The following is a 17,690-nucleotide window of genomic DNA, read 5'->3' as shown; positions in this document are numbered from 1 at the left end:
TTACGCCACTTCCTCCTAAGTTGCTCCTTCCCATCACATGTGATTCATTCACAGCCCAAGAGAGCCCAGGATGTGGATGCAAATCATGGGGCTGGTTGTGTACACACACTTGTCCCTATCTACATTTCCAGCCTCTGTGGCTGCTCTTTGGGACACCTGCAAAACAGAATTGACCCAAGGGTCCAATACCAGCTTCCAGTTGTGTCTCAGGTTCTCTTTGTTTTCCAGGGCTGGCTGCAGCTTGTGTTCCACAAAGCTGAATTGTGGGAGCAGAAGTTTACACTCCCTTCTTGTGGCCTGCAGGTGTGTTGGCTGTGTTGTATAACTGTAGCACTGTGGCAGTAAAAAATTATTTTCCTTTATGTGATATAATAAGTTAGGCTTAAGATCACGCTATTTAAAAAATCTAACCAATATTTTAGGAAAACAGTGTTCTACAGACAACCTTAATTTATAGAACAAAAGTAAGTAAAAATTTCCCACACAATGTCTTTGCTTATAGAGACCACTTCTTGGGAATGGAAAAACCCCAGCAAACCATTGCACCAGCTGGGGTATTTTCTGTAGTGCAGAATGGCCAGTGTTTGAAAAAGCTATGTCCCTTCTGGGTGCTAGAGCATGAAAAACTCCTCTGAGAAGAAAAGGGCAGCTGGACAGGTGATCAGCACATTTTCTGCCTTCTCCTTTGCATGGCTGTCTGCAAGGCCTGCATAATCATCTGAGAGTTGTTGAGGATGTTGTACTCGCTGAGGTTCAGCAGCTTGCAGTAGTTCTCATCAGTGTATCTGACAGAGAACATGCAGTAGGGGGAACAGGAGCTGGTCAAGTCAAGCTGGCCTCCCTCCATCTCTGAGCAGCAGCGCTTGACACCTGCAGAGAAAGAGTTGTTGCTGCTGTGACACGATGGTTATCTCTATCAGTGTCAAACTGGCCATAAAGTGTCAAAGAGCAGGACTTTTCTCCTGAAGAAAATACATAGGGCTTAAATGCAAACAATGCACGTCATATATTGCCACCTTAGTCAAGAGAACATTGTGAGTCTGAAGCAAGAATGGCACAAGGGAGAAGTGGGGGATGGAATCACAGGGTTACCATCATTTACAGCTGGCTGAGAAACATCTGTCTCACTAAAGCCATGGGTCAGGCAAGGAAGCCAGCCTCAAAGGGTACTCCAAAAGCCACTGTCCATGCACTGCAGATCTCACCCTGGGCAGCTGGGATTTCTATGAACTTCAGCTGAGGAAGATGAATTGCTAGTAAGAAAACAGAATTTAAGTGAGAAAGGAGTGATAGAAACATGTGGAAACTGAGAGATCCTGCAATGCCGAATAAGGTCCAGGGCATCTGCCACTATGATCCATCTCTGCGCTTTTGATTTTTGATTCTATCACACAAATTCCACAACAACAGTACTTTGGGCTTAACCTCCCTGCTACCAAGGAGCAGAGAAAATGCATCCTAGTAACCTGCAGTAAAGAAGAGCGGTACAAAGCAGGCCTGGCAGAAAAGGAGTGACAGGTCCTAAACACAGCACAGTCAGTAAAATGATCCCTGGGCTGATGCTCTACCAAAATGAGACATATTGATCTTAACATTGCAGTCTGAAAGCCGGTTTCTTTCTCCCCTACCACTCACATGTGACACTAGGTTCCTGAAGTGTAGAATTAAATACCTGAAAAATAGACAATATATGCAGTGGGAAAAAATCTGAGCTACACCTTTCACAGGAAAAAAGCTTTTGGAGTTAGGTAGGAAGACTTCAAGTAACAAATGGGAGAGAGGTGAAGGTAAACACCAACCAGCAGACATGGGGTGTGTTGGTTCTCTTAGAGCCACAACTAAGATATGAGTGAACATAATAGCTTTGGCAGGGATGGGGAAAACAAGTTTAATTAGCTAAAGTGCTCCCCCATGAACCCAGTAAGCAAAGACACCCAGCAGCAAAGAAGAACAGCAAAGACGGGGAAGCAGTGGTGTCTTTTGGTTAATGCTTTGCCTCTATTTATAACTTACCAGGTGCTTTGTACTCTTGGAAGGTATCATTCACAAGGGGAAGAAAAATCACAATTGGACACCCTGGCAAATCTGAATCTTGGAAGATGTAGCACTCCTTCAGATTTTTCTTATCTTCATCCGTCAAAGAAATTGTTGGGAATGGGATTTTTTGCTCTGAGTAGTATTTACACGCCTTATCTAGAGACTGGAGGATCACAAAAATGGTCAGCACCGGAAATCAAATTCATTGTCTAAAGGCCCCAAATTGTCATTCTACTGTTAGGGTTTAGTGACTCAGATCCATAAGGGTGAGTTGCTTCTTATCAAAGATTACTTCATATATAATTAACACACAGTAATCACGTTGCTAATCACAAACTGCAAACACAATTTCAGAATTAAAGAATTCACCCAGGTCACTGCTTTTTAAAAAGAATTTGAAGCAATTTGCAGAAGTTTAGGGTAAAGCATTAGTTTTTAGCAAATGAAAGAGCCTATGTATAGAATTAACTAGAGAAGGAAATCACAGCAAGAAAATGTTTCAGGTATCTTATGTACTTGGAAGCCAGGAGATAAGAAAGTTAAGTTTGAATGTGCAATTATATTTCTACCTGTGCAATCATTATGACACAGTGTTAATTGAGACTAATATTTTACTGAGAAAATCTGAAGTATTAGGTATGCTATAGCTTTCCCTGAAATGTTTAATACAATACCATGTCCTAATATGCACTGTAATTATTTACTCTGCACCATTTAAAAGTGAAAACTGTAAAGCAGAAAAAGGTTTCTACTGAAGTACTTAAAATTGTAGCTGCCTTTTTTTTAATAAGTTTTATCTAGACAATGAATGAGGTTGAAATAAAACTTCATTATATCTGTCTCATCCAACATACAACTTAATAGCAATAGCACAGCTATTCTCATTCTCAAAATGTAATTCTACTTAGGAAGGCCAAAGTGCTTAACAGTGAGTTCTCAACTAACCTCAGTTTCTGACATAAAAAGATCCAAACTTCTTTTCTGACAACTTTTATAGACAGCTAATTAACTTCTTCTCCATTAAATTGGTTTTCTGCAGGAAGATGGTCGTCACTGAATTTTACTTGTAGCATCTTATTTGCCAGCCCAGAAATATCTGCTGCTGATATCCACCTCACCCTTTTGATATTCCCACTTAAGTCAGAAGAAATCACTCATCTTTGTGAATATTTCTGTGCACAGACTGGAAGCCTGCTTGATTCAGCATAAAGCAGTAGAGGCTTCACCCATCATTCTGGAAAAGACCATGTTGACACCCCCTTGAATAATTCAACATGTTCATAAACCAGCAAGAAAGAGTCCATGAATGGCAGGAAGAAATATTAATCACTACAGTGAAAAACACAGGGGAATGCAGATGTTATAAAAAAAAGCAGTTCTGGTCATTTACACGTAAGAAGAGACACAACATGTGGTAGCAAGAACATCCTCACCGATGTATGTGATCCAGTGGTATAACTTAGATATATGATGACATCCACTTCCCTCTGTGGCCTTAAAAGTGGTGCACTGCTGGTATTGATGAAAAATCCAGCATCTATCATGCCCAGCTGATCAGGATTTTGCATCAGCTGGTTGGGACGTGAGTCTAACACGGTGTCTAAAAAGAAAATAATTTTTGAGTAAGAATAGATCTGCAGGTATTTTGACTGGAAAAAGAAGTGCAAGGTGGAACTGACCATTCCAGAGGCCTGGTTTAATTTAATTTCTACACTACTCGATCATCAAACAGGAATGAGAAGGACTGCAAAATACCTAAGTTCCTGTCCTGAAAAATCTGTACTGAGTTTCCAGGCAATATATTGCATTAACATGTCACACTTATTAGTGCCAGTAAGCTATGTCTAATAATTAACCTAAATCTGCCTTGCTTCATTTCAGTCATTGTTTCATCTTCTATCTGTCATTGATTTGGAGAAAAAAATATTTTCAATCCTTTATACATTTGGAGTTATGCTTCCTACTCAGTCCCCTCTTCTTTGGACTAGAAAGCTCCACTCCTTTCCAGTTTTCTCTTTTAGGTGATATTTTCTTGGATATTTCAGTTGCACCTGAAGTTAGAGGTATAAATTTGCCAAATTAAGTTTTCTCCCATGTTTACTCTGCTCTCTGCCACATTAAATTTGGTTCTGTCAGCTTCAAGTCTACCCTCTAGGTCTGGACTGCACAGCTCTCAGCTGAAGCAAAAGAATACAAATATTAAGGTCTTCAATACGTAGCAACACTGAAGTCTTAGAGTCTTCCCTCTACTCAGAAAATAAACGTTCTCTTGGGAAGATTTTTATCCCCTGCCAAACCTGACAGGCTTCTTCCCTAAATTCCCTGCCCCAACCCCCACAAAACCATGCCAGTTGAACACCAGTGGCAGCACCTTTCCAGCGGCAGAAGTGCTCGTTGTCCATGTAGCTGTTGTGCAGCTGGTAGCCCTTGAGGAAGTTGTGGTGCTGGGCCACAGAGAAGCGGTCGGTCAGCGCTCCGCGCAGGGCGCTGGACAGGGGGCCAGGCGGGGTGTACATGCGAGTCCTCAGCTCGTGGGGTCTTGTGGGCAGCACCGGGTCCTCGTCTACAGGAGGGCACAAAAACTGGTGAGTGAACTGCTTCTCAACTTGTGTTCCTTTCTTTGTCCTGCTGCAAAGGAGTTTCGGGGCTCCTCTGGGATGATTCACTATACACACACAAACTTCTGAGGGAAAGGACTGGCTGCAGGACAAAGCTCTGCTGATGGTTTTAAGCTTTGGCCTGAAGACTGTTCATCATAGTCTTGGAAAAAGGACACCTTAAAGAAATTAAGCAATTCAGAAAATGTTCTGTCAGAAGTTAAATACCCTCACAGGAAGATAACATGAAACAGACACAAGCACTGAGATGGGGCTGAGGAATACGCTACTGCTCAGTCAGATGGGCAACAACAGCAACCACGGGGTCTATTGCAACAGTGGCAGTTGCTACCCAATAATCACTCATGGGTTCATGAGCATATGCTTAATCAGCAGGGTGAGAGCACCCCAGGAAAACCTGGGGCGTACATTCAGAAACTAAGTCTAGTTTAGGGGGTGGGTAGATGGCATGCAGGTGAAAAGCAGAAATATGGTACAAGGTGTGGTTTCCAGAAATGACAATCTGCTTTGCCAGCCCAAGAAGCTAACAGTGCAGCAGGAGAAACTTGGTGGTTTCCATGATTGCATATTGTACTTCTGTATTTTTCAGGATGTCTGTAATTATAGTTACTATCATATCAAGCAATTTAGCAATAAAATCATAGTTTCTGTATTGCTTCAGAAAATACCCTCTGGGCCTCATTTATCTTTGTGTCAGTATGAATCCAATGCAGTAATTATTGTACTGAGTAATAAAATAAAAACCCAAGAAACATTGATTAACCAGCTGATACTAAGGTTAATTCTCTGCATAGGCAATACAAAGTACCATATTCTCTGCTCTTGATTCTTGGTTCTTGGTTCTGTATGGCTAAGTGAGAATTTTAGTGCCAGAACACTTGCTGAGAAATATCCGATCCCTCTAAAACTTCCTCTGAAGCAATCAGTAGAGCTATAGTAAATGTTGTAATTACAGCAGCTTTTCCCCGATTACCCTCTTCCACTTACTCTATACAGTGTGAGGGGAAGTCACCATCTCTTGGGAAGATCCTATGATGCCAGCTTCAGGAACGTTGACAAGATGATGGCAAAAGCCACACAGGAAAATAAGTGACCATAAATGAAAGGCTTAATTTCTTACCAACTTCATCTATTCTGTCTTGTGTCCATCTCTTCCAGAAGTCCTCTGAACTGTGGGACAGTCCCCATATTTGCAAAAGGTTCACAGAAAATATACTGCTCCACATACCTGTAAAAGGAGTTATTGAGCACAAGGACACATTTTAACAAGAAAACTCCTATTCCCTTCTATTTTGACCTCCTGGCTTAATTTTTAAATGGGTTTAATGCAATATTTCTAAACTTCCATGCTGTTAAATTCCTCTTAACTTTCTATGTCATTGATTTAGGTCATGCTACCATCAACTTTGTGTCTAACCTTCTATATGGCTCTGCCACAGGGTAAAGAGAGCAAAGAATGTGAGGCAAGTAAAGGAGAAAAAAAGACATACTTGCTCAAGAGGCAAAAAAAAGAATTCAGATAACATATACATCACAAACACATTATTTCCACCCCCATCTTGCTTTCTCCAGCTTGTCTTTTTCTGCACTTATTCTGATCAGTAACTCTTTCAAACAACCTGAATTGTTTCACAAGGGGATGAACTGGCTTTTCAGGTGTTTGTAAGGCAAGATCTCACACCACAGCTTGTGAAGGTTCACACATGCAGTGGGCTCCAGCTACTCTGTGCACTCTTTTCTCCATCCAGGATTACTCCTCCCTGCCTCACCTCAGGGGCAGTGGTGGCTTTGTTGACAAAACAGTGTGCCACCACATCACCAGTCATTGTAAATTTAATTTAAATCTGACTATCACAATTGGACTTGGGTTGGAGTGCATTCAGAGTTGAATCAGAAGAATAACCAAAGAAATGGGAGTTGTTACTTACAATGAAAGAATTAAGGATCTTCATCTATTCCATCTCTAAGACAACACGTCTAACAAGACAGTGACAAGAAACTGAAAAAATTTGCGGGTTTTTTTACTGTAGTGTTTTGGACAAACTACCACTCCCATTTCCCTACAGGCAGTGTTCAGTATGTTAGAATAGAACTATCCGTGCACTGGTTAACAGGATTACACCCCTCCAAAGTGCCTCTGTGCCAGCACAAGGCTATACATCACCTTGAAGGTAGCAGATGCGGGATTCAGGGAGCTTCTTCAGCAAGCGGCCCATGAAGAACTCGCTTCCGAAATGCTCCGTGCGAACAAACGCGCCGTACTTCAGCAGTCCCACCTCGTAGGGAGTGAACTCCACCCACTCTGCAACACAGCCACAACAGGACACTCAGAGGGCTCCCACACAACTGGGCATACATTGCTCTGAGCTCTGTTTAATACGCTGCTTTTGCAAAGCCTTGCTCTTAAACGCAGATCACCGGGGAGTGTCTGAGTCGGGACGTGGTGGTGATGGGGAGGCAGGAGCAGCTGTCCTGGTCATGGTGGTGCTGCTGGTGGCACAAATGGCACACTGGGACATGGCAAGGCGCCCCATGTGCACACACCAGCCCAGGGTTTTCCAGCATGTATGTAGTTTTGCTGTCCTTCCATATGCCACGTCCAGGTGACAGTACTTCACCAATACAGTCAATTTATCTTCCCTAAATAGTTGTTTATGTACAAAGATGGGTACTCAGCTCTTCAGACATTGTTTTTTCTGTAAGAGACCAATTATACTCCCTATGCATGGTACTAAAGGAGAGAGAACTAGTTTTTACTTTCTTGGATATCCTCTCCAAGTGAAATGCAGTTGTAGGATATAACTGCAGCATGACTGAAAATTGGGACAGAATTGTCACGGACCATAATTTTGTTTTCATTTGGAAATGGTTCATTTTTGTGTCTCAACAATAAAAAAAATTGATCTGAATTTTTCTCTTCCCCTTCTCCTCCTTCTGATTCTCCATAGGAAAGAAACACAAACAAACAAAACAATGAGAAAAGCAATAGATTCAGCTGGGAGCCTTCCCAAACTCTACCATAACTATGTGGTCATTCTTCATATTGAAATAATAACTGGCCATTGAGAAAAAGCAGTTTTCGGATAATTCCAATATTTCTCAAAATGGCCTTTCTGGCAGAATTGCTACTGTGTATGTCTAGACAGTGAAATGCTGCTCCCCAAAACCCTTGTATTAAAATTTTAAGGCATGGAGGTGAGGGTTATTTCTCAAAAAAAGCAAGTAACACATCAGGATTGTTTTCTCCAAGTACTACCAGGAAGGGAAGAGTGATGACTGGAATTCAGCTGCCAACTTTAGCCTCAGAGGATCCCAAACAACATCCTTACCTTTGAAATCATTGGTGCTGTAACTGTCCCGGACACAGACTGACACATAGATGGGCAGCGGGTTCTGGCCATCACATAGTGCTTCTTGCTGCTCTGAAAGCTTGTGGGGGTCTTTCTGGTTTTGAAGAAAAAGTGTTACATGAGACGAGATGGAAATGGCACATGGTGAATTCACTGGCCCTGTGTGGGAGGAGGCAGGCAGCTCCACACCCAGCACACACCCCAGCAGCTCCAACACCCAGAGCACCTGAGGTACCCCCTCCGACCATCACAGCTCCAGCCTGGTTTGTGCATGCATTCACTGAAAGAGGAGCAGGGAAACAACTATTTCTGCACACGTCTACACATCCTAGGAAGTACTGTCCTGACAAGGAGGAGTAGGGGTGGGCTGCTCCTTAGGCTGAAGACTGCAGTGAGGCATCCTTGTTCTCCTGAACCTGAAGGATGCCCTTGAGTATGCTGATCCTTAATTTCCTTTCCTACCACACAACAGCTATCACAGCCTAGCCTTGCAGGGGGACTGAAATTTGCATCCCACCTGGCTTCTTTTGTGAAAATGCATGTTCTCATTGAAGAGGTTTATAAAAAAACCATGAAATCTCATGAACTACTGAAAAATTTAAGAGTAGCTTGTTCTGGAAGATTATGGAGAGGTTAATGGCTACATAGAAATAGTCAGCACTGCTCAAAGGGAAAAACACTCGGTGAAATGGTAAGTGAGACCTCATCTAGCTGAGATTAAAAAGAGAGGCATCTATTTAGCTCATACCTTTGTACTGCTCTCTATGCATGCATTTATGTTCTGTTTACATATACATAAAGCTATACATGAACTTACATAAAAATATACCCAAATGAATGGTTGAATGACTGTAGCATTCCTGCCCCCATTGGAGGACACTTCTGCTCAACCCTCAACCACTCGCCCTTTCCAAGTGCCAAAGTACACATCCTAGAACTGTGATCCAGATGGGGAGAAAAGGAAGTGGACTGCTGTACTTTAGGGGTAGAAATCCCTTCAAGTAACAGAAAGGCAAATTTGAAATTATTTATAAAAGTAAGTATCACTTAAACCATGTGAGTAGTGCTTCTGAGGAAAAGCAAAAGATGTACCTGCCTCCAGTGTATTTGTATATCAACTCATCTGTCACTGGATGCAATTCACTGAGCATTCTAGCTGTTTCTGGATTGCTTGAGATAGTTTTCACATTTTTGAGATTACTCTGCTTTGCATTCTGAATTCTTTTTGCATTAATATTTTGCATCTCAGATGCACTTCCCAAGATTGCCTTCACTTCCATTTAAACACCAGCCAGAGTTCAAATGGCTGCATCCACAACTGAATTTATTAGCACATAGGATGCATTTGGTTTTAGGCAAACTATAAAGGAGTTTTAAAAATCTGCTATTTTATTAACACAGAGAATTCCCTTCTGCTTTGAGGCACATTGTCTGAAATGAAGGACTAGTTTCCATCCGCTAAGGGAAAAACACATGGTTCTTTAAGAAATGGAATACACATCATACCCCATCATTTAGTAAGTACTCAATCATGAGACCCCAAAGATCTATAAATGATGTCCTGTATCCCTCTTCTTTCCTCTGGCAAAGCTGCTTGTTGTAGTACTTCATGCGATCCATGGAGAAACAGCCCATCTTGCATTTTGTTGCTTGTTTTTGGGCTTCACCAATATGTGAGTCCAGGTCCTTCTGTGACCAGTAGGCATCTCTGTATAAGTTGGCCATGGTCCTGGAGAAAGACAGTACAGACAGCAAAAGTCAAAAGGAGCAAAAAAAGACTGGAAATTTTGTGCTTTCAGAACAGGTGTTTTCATTTAGGGATTCCCTTCTGCTCACTCATACCCTGGTTTAGCTGCTCCATCCATCAGAATGAACACTAAGAATTTCTATGACTGTTTTTAAAAATGGCCCTGAAGAATGATATGGGGTTTTTATGTTCTTGACCTTTTTTTTTTTTCCTTTTTAAGCAGAACTGTCAGAAGTTCAAGGCATAAAACTCCCAGGTGTGAAAATAGGTATATTTGTGAAGCACAAAATAGGCAGAAAATGATAATAAATTTTCTTTGCTTATTTTTCAGAACCTTAAACTCATTCATATTACCAGTTGTCTCTTGGCTTGATTAATCTGTGTAAATCTTATGATATCATTATGCTTTATTTTAACATCACCCTGTTTTACCAACCTCGTCTGCATGGGACAATCAGACATTAGGCAGTCGTAGGTCCTGTGAGCAGGCAATAACACTGCCCAGGGAAACACAAAACTAGCAGGTTGCAGAGGGGTAACTCCGCACTGTCCAGCAGCTTTTTCCAGATAGAAATCAGAGCCAGTCTCAGAAGTTAACAGGACCACAACAGCTGGGATTCAGTGGAGAAAGGAAGAGGCATGATGCTATGGGCATCCACAGTTACATCCACAGGAACTACTCACCTAGAAAGCATCTTGCTGAGTGTAATTGTCATATGCACATTTAACTGCTGCACACATGGAGTTGATAAGTACAGTAAAGAACTTCTTAGAGAAAAAGTGTGCACCAAATCAAGCTAGTTGCTGAGAAACTTGTTTATATGATGTTTGAAGAAAATCTCCTGATCTTATTTGCTTTGAGAAGCTACTCTCTGCAGCAGTGTGACCCTCAAAAGGCCTGGTCAGGGCTCCCGCTTGAGCTGGCTTACCAGGTGGTGCCAGACAGCCCGCTGATGTAGGTCACACAGTCCAGGAGATTCAACTTCTTGAGCCCCATGAGGCTGCCGTACAACCCTGTCATTGACTTCAGCCCTCCGCCTGTCGTGATGATGGCCACGACGGGCACCTGTGGGGCAGAGGGAGGATGGGACATTCCCACGGACAGCATTCAACATTGCATCCCACACTGCAGTGGGGTCTGGCCACCACAGCCAGCCCAGGTCCTGACCTCAGAGCCCAGGTCCCCTTTAGAAGGAAAGACTCCAAAACCAAGAAGCAAATACTACTGCCACTTATTTCCCTTTGGATAAACATCAGAGATTTAGAGATTAAACCAAACTTGGATTCTTGCTCATCTCTAGGGCAAATACAGGCACAGAAGAACAAGAAGAAACCTTCTGTGGAAGCAACCACATATTTTCCATACATCTCTCACTCCACCACCCACTCCTCTTATTACACACATTGACTACCTCTGTATGAAAATCTTCATGCCAATCCCATAAAGAAATATACTCAGTTCCCAGCCACTGCTGTTAAGCTAGCCTCAGCAATGCTGTTATTCTCCAGTATCTTGAAGTTATTTTAAAATAGATTATATTTATTTTAAGGAATTACAAAACCACAAGAAACTGAAGATATAAGAAGCACTCAAAGGTGTTTTTCCTAAACTCTCACAAAGTAGTGAAATTGGAACAAGAGGAAAAAATCTTTTCTGTGTAATGTATTCAGTATTTCTGAACCAAGCCAGTTATAGTTTAGCAAAGCAGGAATTAATGACCACTCGTTTGCAGTACATGAAAGCACTAGAGATTCAAGTTCCATCCCCTCAGCACACACGTACTTCTTGATCCTGCAGATCATGTGGTAGATGAAAAACATTTTTGAGAGCACTTGCTACGTATCTCTTTCTTTTCTCCAGGAAAGCCATCTCTTCGGAACATAAGTTAAATCCAAAGCGCATGTCCAGGTCTTGGTGGCATGAACAATTGCTGAGATAAAAACGGACATGGATATTAATTATTCACACACCCATATCAATCTTAGGATGTTGATCAAAGATAATCTACAGCACCCTTCCCGTCAAACAGGATGATGCAACATGATAGGAGCAAGAGAGAATAATTTTACTATTTTTAAAAGTTACAAACTTATGTCAATTAGTAAGACTAACTAGTGGCATTATACCCAATTATTGCTAATTGGAAGAAACAATGTACAGTATTTACAAATAAAAAATATACTGAAATAAATATTCTACAACTAAAAGACTGATAAGAAAATCCATGCAAATGGTCAAAAGTGAAAATATCGATTCCCATTTCACAAGTTATTTTCTCGTTCGAAATCTAAAATAACAACCAATTTTCAAAAGCTGGCATTTTCAACATGCATGTAAATTCTTGTTTTGAGCAGTGGGAGTGGGAACGCATCCCCCTCTAGCGGTGAGCATCGCTGGGGAGGGTGCCATGGAGCCCAGCTGCTGGACCTCGGTGACATCCAGCCCCTGCAGGGGCACAGAGGGGGCACTGGGCAGGGTTCCCCACCCTTCCTGCTCCATCCTGCCTGCACTTGCACAGGCTCCTTCAGGGGTCAGCGCTGGAACTTCTGCTCCACATCAGCCTTGACTCAAAAATTGTAAGGCACACATCCCAGACGAAGATTTCACTGGTGTCTATTTTGAAATCGAGTAAGTCATTCCTTAAGGCCTCACAATTGTAGTTTATTTTCCTTGTAGTTTATTTTGTGCTCTTCTGCTCAATAATCTCCCTCCTGGCTCTTCCTGCCCTGCTCCTACAAGACATCAATAGGCAAGGGATGCTCATGGTCAGGTCAGAGCTACCTGGCCAGGAATTGTGAAATGCCAGGGGTTTGCTTTTTCTTCCAGTGACAGAACCTCTCTCTTCTACTGGGTCCACAACTTCTATGAAACTAGTAAAGAAATGTAATTATGAGCTTTCACCACCACCAGATTTGGATAAAATCAGACGAATTATTGTAATCTCATCTGTAAATGAAGACATACAATGGGAATTGAATTAGGTGGAATTGCAAAGCCAGTTTCTATTGTAAATAAAGATCCAAATAAACTGTTTCCAAAGTTCTCTGAAAGTAAAATAAATAAGCAGGAGGTGTTTCTCCTGTTGTGGAATAACACTGACTTTCCTGATATGATTGACCCCTTGCTGTCTTGAAATGAATGACAGAAAATTGTGTTTGAATTCAAATTTTTTTTTCCTTTTATTTCTTAGTCAGACACACACACAAAATACCAGTTTGCCCAGTTCTGTGTGTTCCACATAGCTATGGATAACCTGAAGTATCTCCATGTTTACTGATGAGTATTAATGAGCCTGGCTACAGATGTCAAACCACAAGTTAATTTTTTTACCTTAGTTTCTACTCAATATATAGTATAACTGGACTTAATAGAATACAAGGTTCATCACCACAGAATATTGACAGTAAAGCAAAAAAAATTCTTAATTCCTGATTAAATTAAATGTTTACATCTGACTGTTCTTTTTTTGTTGTTGTCAGCTAGCTTTGTTCTTTTTGTGAATTTGTCAGAGACTGACATTGACCAAAGAAAATATTCTGTGGTCAGAAGGAAAGAGATAATGCTGAAATAACCACATGTTTATTTTAATGTTTTATCAACTGATTAAAGCCAAATCTTCCTAAGGTTAATTATGTGTTACATATTGTGCATGCATTTTATTTTTTATTATAAATTTTATAGTTTTCAGACTGAGAATGTTTGCTTGTGTCATTTCCATGTGGCTAAAACAATATAAAAATCAATGAACTAAGTCTTAAGGAATAGAAGAAAATCTCTTACCAAGGTTTGGCTGTCACATTCAAGTCAAATCTTTTCTCCTGGAAAACAAGAATGTATAATTTTTTAATTTTAAATTTTCTACTTTCCCTGTCTTGGAGTCTTGATTTATATCCCAGCAAGGTCTGGCAATCACAAACTTAAATGTATGAGATCTTGGCATATATTTCCAAAAGCATTCACTTACCATTAGTGGAACATCCCTACCTACAGACCCTAAATCTTTCCAGACTGCAGAAACCATTAAGCATCCTGGTATAGGAGGTTTCTGAGACTCAGGCAGTAGGTCCCATTTCCTGTACTACTCATAAGCTTTCTGCAGCATCCTGAATTACCATTTTTTGGGTGTTTTCCATTCTTTATGCTCTAGTACACAGCTCATCTTTGACCATAGTCTCACAGTGAAGAGACTGCAAAGTCTGCATTTGCTTCTGCCCACACTTTATCCTCTCTTAAAAATCATTATTTCAATCTTCATATTAAGTAACAGAATGTGCTTAGTTCTGAGAGGATGCCTTAATTGTTCTTTTAAATCAATATTCCCGTTATATTATTTAAAATATGTACTCTCTATATATTTTCAGCATATTTCAATATATCGTCCTCTTAAACACATGGCTGACTAAGGACAGTTTATTGATGTTTTCCTATTTCGTGCCCAAGGAGCAACTTTCAGTTTGGACCCTCAGCAAAGGGGGAGTCAGTGAGTCTTCAGGTAAGCAAGGAGAGATGTTTTGAAGGAAGTAAAATATTTTCTTATATCTTTGTAGGTCTCTGTCTCCAGTACTGGCACATAAAGAAGATTAATACAGGGACAACCTGTCTCTGTGGAGAAAACATCTGGAGAAACAAAGCTCCTGTTTTCTCAAAGTCTAATAGAAAATCAGAACATTTCTGACACTCTCAGTGACCATCTGGGACAACATTATGAGGAATGGTTTCTATTTGAGTGACACCTGGAAGTGATGCTTACCTCTGCAATGGTTGTTTTCCTTCCCATGGGCAGCGAGTTCAGCATCACCACTGGAGAGCCCGTCTCTGTACTGTACCTACAGGACCACTGGGAAAACAACATGCTTTAGGACAATGCCAGGAATGGGTTTCCCCTCTCTCCTTCCTCCCACTTCCTTGAGAGCCACTCAAACTCCCTCCATCACTCCAACATACCGGGTGGTAGCGCCTCTTCTTCGGCAGCATGACATCCAGCGTTGGCTCCGCGTACTTGATGTAGTGGAACTCGGCGGGACACGAGGGGCTGACCACTCCGTTGGGGCCCAGCACGATGTCCTGTGTCCCCTCAAAGGAGCCCTTCACAGTGAGGGAAAGCTCTTTCTCTAAAGTAGCAAAACAAAGATCATGACAAACGTTAATATGATTAACAGAAAAATGTGCTAGCTTGATTAAAAGTGAGGTGCAGGTTTGCACAGCTTTGCCCAGTGCAAAGTGCTGGCACTAAAGAGCAAAGTAGATGCTTTTCTGATATAAAGGGGAATTCCTGCTGTGATACAGAACTTGGATTTCAACTTTATTGTGCATTTAATAGGCCTTATTAACATATACCTAGATGAGGTAATTGGAGTCTGCAACAACCTAATGTGTTTACCTGTCATTGACTTCACTGAACACTGTAAGCACTTATTTCACTAACACATTATATGAAAGGGGCATCTTCTCATAAGTAAGCATGCAACTACTGGCAAATAGACAACAAAGCAATAATCTTACTTGATTTTTGCTTCGTCTTCTCTGCCACTTCAACTTCCAAGCAGCAAAGTTCACGACACTGTGAAAGACAGAGAGCAGGATTTCGTGAAAAGATCAGCACATCCCATCCTCATTACAGGGAGCTGTGGACTCCTCAGCTTGGAATAAGTTGGAGTTCTGAATTCCCTGGCATCTCTGAGCTTTTTCCCATTAGCTGCCAGTAGTAGGGAGGGTTTTCTGAAGAAACATTTTGGAGGTTGATTTTTTTTTTAATGGTGTTCACTTTTCTTCAACATAATGTATTTTTGATAAGTCATTATTTCATGCAGATCTTACTCAGAGAGCATGGCTCATTTCCAAGGGAAGGAAAGGCCTGGGTATATTGTCAATAGGTGACTTCACAGCCCTTTTATCATTGTGTTCTGACAGCAGTATATTTTTTAAAGTACTAGTACCAGAGAAAAATTCTGTGTCTGTGTGTTCATGTGGTGTGGTGAAGTATAGGAAAAAAAAAATAGGGAAGTAGGGACAAATGGGATATCTCCAATGAACAGGTAAATAAAATATCCCATTCTGAATGTATCTAAATAGAAAAGAGGAAAGAAAGAGAAAGAACTGGCTCACTGGTTTCTTTAACAACCCCCCCATCCCCCCCCTCCTTTCCCTTTACATTTAGGAGTCACTTAAAAAAATATCTTGGGGAAGACACATACCACCAGCACTCCATTGCTAGCAATCATTTCATGAGGACCAGGTCTGGGAAACAAAATGAAAAACATAGATTTTTGAAAGTTAAACAAATTCCACTCATCTTCACCCAGGATGTTGCCCTTTCTTCCCACTTAAAAAAAGAACAGTCTGAGGGATCCCAGCAAGTACGTAACAAGCTCCTTTCCTGGCTTGCATGGACTGAGCACTGCTCTGAGGACACAGATCTCTGTACCAAAGCTGAACAATGTCTGTCATGGTTATTTTTTTACAGTGCAATTTCATGACCATCTAAAATAGAATCTCCTGTGTGGCAGTCAAATTCTCCTCACTGTAACACATGAAATAAATATATTTCAGCTGATACACCAGCATGTCCTTGTTGGGAAGACAGTTGTATGCATTTGCTGGCATGCAAATATTCTGAGTTGCAAGTGACCATCAGGATCACCAAGTCCAACTCCTGGCCCTGCACAGGACAACCCAAGAGTGACACCACGTGCCTGAGAGCATTGTCCAAATGCATCCGGAACTCTGGCAGGCTTGGTGCTGTGACCACTGCCCTGGGGAGCCTGTTTCAAAGTGGCACAGGGCAACCAGTACCAATTACATGAGAAAAAAACCCAAAAGTTTTCCAGATCTTTCAAGTCAGGAGATGGTGTGGAGCCTTGGTTCCCCACTAATACAAGAACTGGTCTTAGGCTAGTCACTTTATTTCTGCAATGCTTTAGTTACCCTGTGGCAACACAGAGACAAAAATGGTGATTCATGGCTGGCAGGCTGACCATGGTGGAGAAGGAACCTTACATCCTTACAAGAGCTCCCATCCCATTGTGATTGTGTTAGGCAGAAAGAAAGCACAATCACTAGGACTCAAAGAGTACTGGGAGGGAAAAGTGAAAGAATTTGAGATACACTGAAAACCTAAACCAATATGTTTCAACACTAAAACTGTGTCCAATACATAACCTGAAACAGGCAAGGAAAAATTGACAGGCAGGAATGCTCACACACTCAGAAAGCCTTCTGAAACAACCCCACTGGTAGATAAATCATAGAATCATAGGATAGTTTGGGTTTGAAGGGATCTTAAAGGTCATCTAGTTCCAATCCCCTGCCATGGGCAGGCACACCTTCCACTGGACCAGGTTGCTCAAAGCTCCATCCAGCATGACCTTGAACAGCTCCAGAGATGGGGCATCCACACAATTCCCCGGGCAACTGGTAGGTGCATCATTGAGAGCAGCTAAACTACAGAACAAGCTAATCAGTCAGGTGTTGGGGACTGCAGCAATAATGTAAGAGAAGACTAACACTTTTTTAATAGAAAAACCCAAAGCATGACTTTTTGTTTTTATCACCAATGATTTCTGCATTTTTAAAATAATCTCTGTATCACTTACGCGACCTCCAGTTTGAATTCAACCTCTAGTTCCTCCTTGGCCTGAAAGCAAGAACAAGATATTAAATGAAGTAGCTACATAATGCCTTGTCCCTAGTGTAAACCCAAGTCACTGATAGGCAGTCTTGAAGTTACTGGTTGTAATGAGTAGCCTGTGATAAATACTTCAGACTGGGTGGTCTGAATCAACATTTCAGCCAGATGATTAAATGATTCCTTCCTCATCTCCTTTTGATTTCATTATATCCTCAAAACAACTTCTATTTCTTAGTCTGAAGCTGCTGCAGAAAGAATTTGCAGCTTTATCTTCTGAATTCCACCCTTTTTCTTCCAACTATTCCTGCTG

At 41.4% G+C, this 17,690-nt stretch overlaps 1 protein-coding gene across 1 annotated transcript in view; it reads right to left on the bottom strand.

Annotated features, from left to right (window-relative positions):
• Window positions 1–661: 661 nt before the first annotated feature.
• Window positions 662–17,690, bottom strand: part of LOC116998270 (cytosolic phospholipase A2 epsilon-like) — a 32,099-nt gene continuing 15,070 nt past the window's right edge. The window contains exons 7-22 of the mRNA XM_033063789.1: window positions 17,346–17,386; window positions 15,948–15,990; window positions 15,256–15,313; window positions 14,698–14,864; window positions 14,504–14,590; window positions 13,534–13,571; window positions 11,536–11,683; window positions 10,682–10,818; window positions 9,512–9,734; window positions 7,985–8,099; window positions 6,820–6,957; window positions 5,776–5,883; window positions 4,409–4,600; window positions 3,471–3,637; window positions 2,014–2,200; window positions 662–870 (exon numbers count right to left, since the gene is read on the bottom strand). Of these exons, the coding sequence (XP_032919680.1) occupies window positions 662–870; window positions 2,014–2,200; window positions 3,471–3,637; window positions 4,409–4,600; window positions 5,776–5,883; window positions 6,820–6,957; window positions 7,985–8,099; window positions 9,512–9,734; window positions 10,682–10,818; window positions 11,536–11,683; window positions 13,534–13,571; window positions 14,504–14,590; window positions 14,698–14,864; window positions 15,256–15,313; window positions 15,948–15,990; window positions 17,346–17,386 (2,058 nt within the window). The remainder of the gene's footprint in view (window positions 871–2,013; window positions 2,201–3,470; window positions 3,638–4,408; window positions 4,601–5,775; window positions 5,884–6,819; window positions 6,958–7,984; window positions 8,100–9,511; window positions 9,735–10,681; window positions 10,819–11,535; window positions 11,684–13,533; window positions 13,572–14,503; window positions 14,591–14,697; window positions 14,865–15,255; window positions 15,314–15,947; window positions 15,991–17,345; window positions 17,387–17,690) is intronic.

The sequence above is a fragment of the Catharus ustulatus genome, chromosome 6, assembly GCF_009819885.2.
Source record: "Catharus ustulatus isolate bCatUst1 chromosome 6, bCatUst1.pri.v2, whole genome shotgun sequence".
In the NCBI taxonomy this organism is placed as follows: Eukaryota; Metazoa; Chordata; class Aves; order Passeriformes; family Turdidae; genus Catharus; species Catharus ustulatus.
The sequence above is the reverse complement of the archived record's forward strand: the minus strand, read 5'-3'. Positions and strand labels throughout refer to the sequence as shown.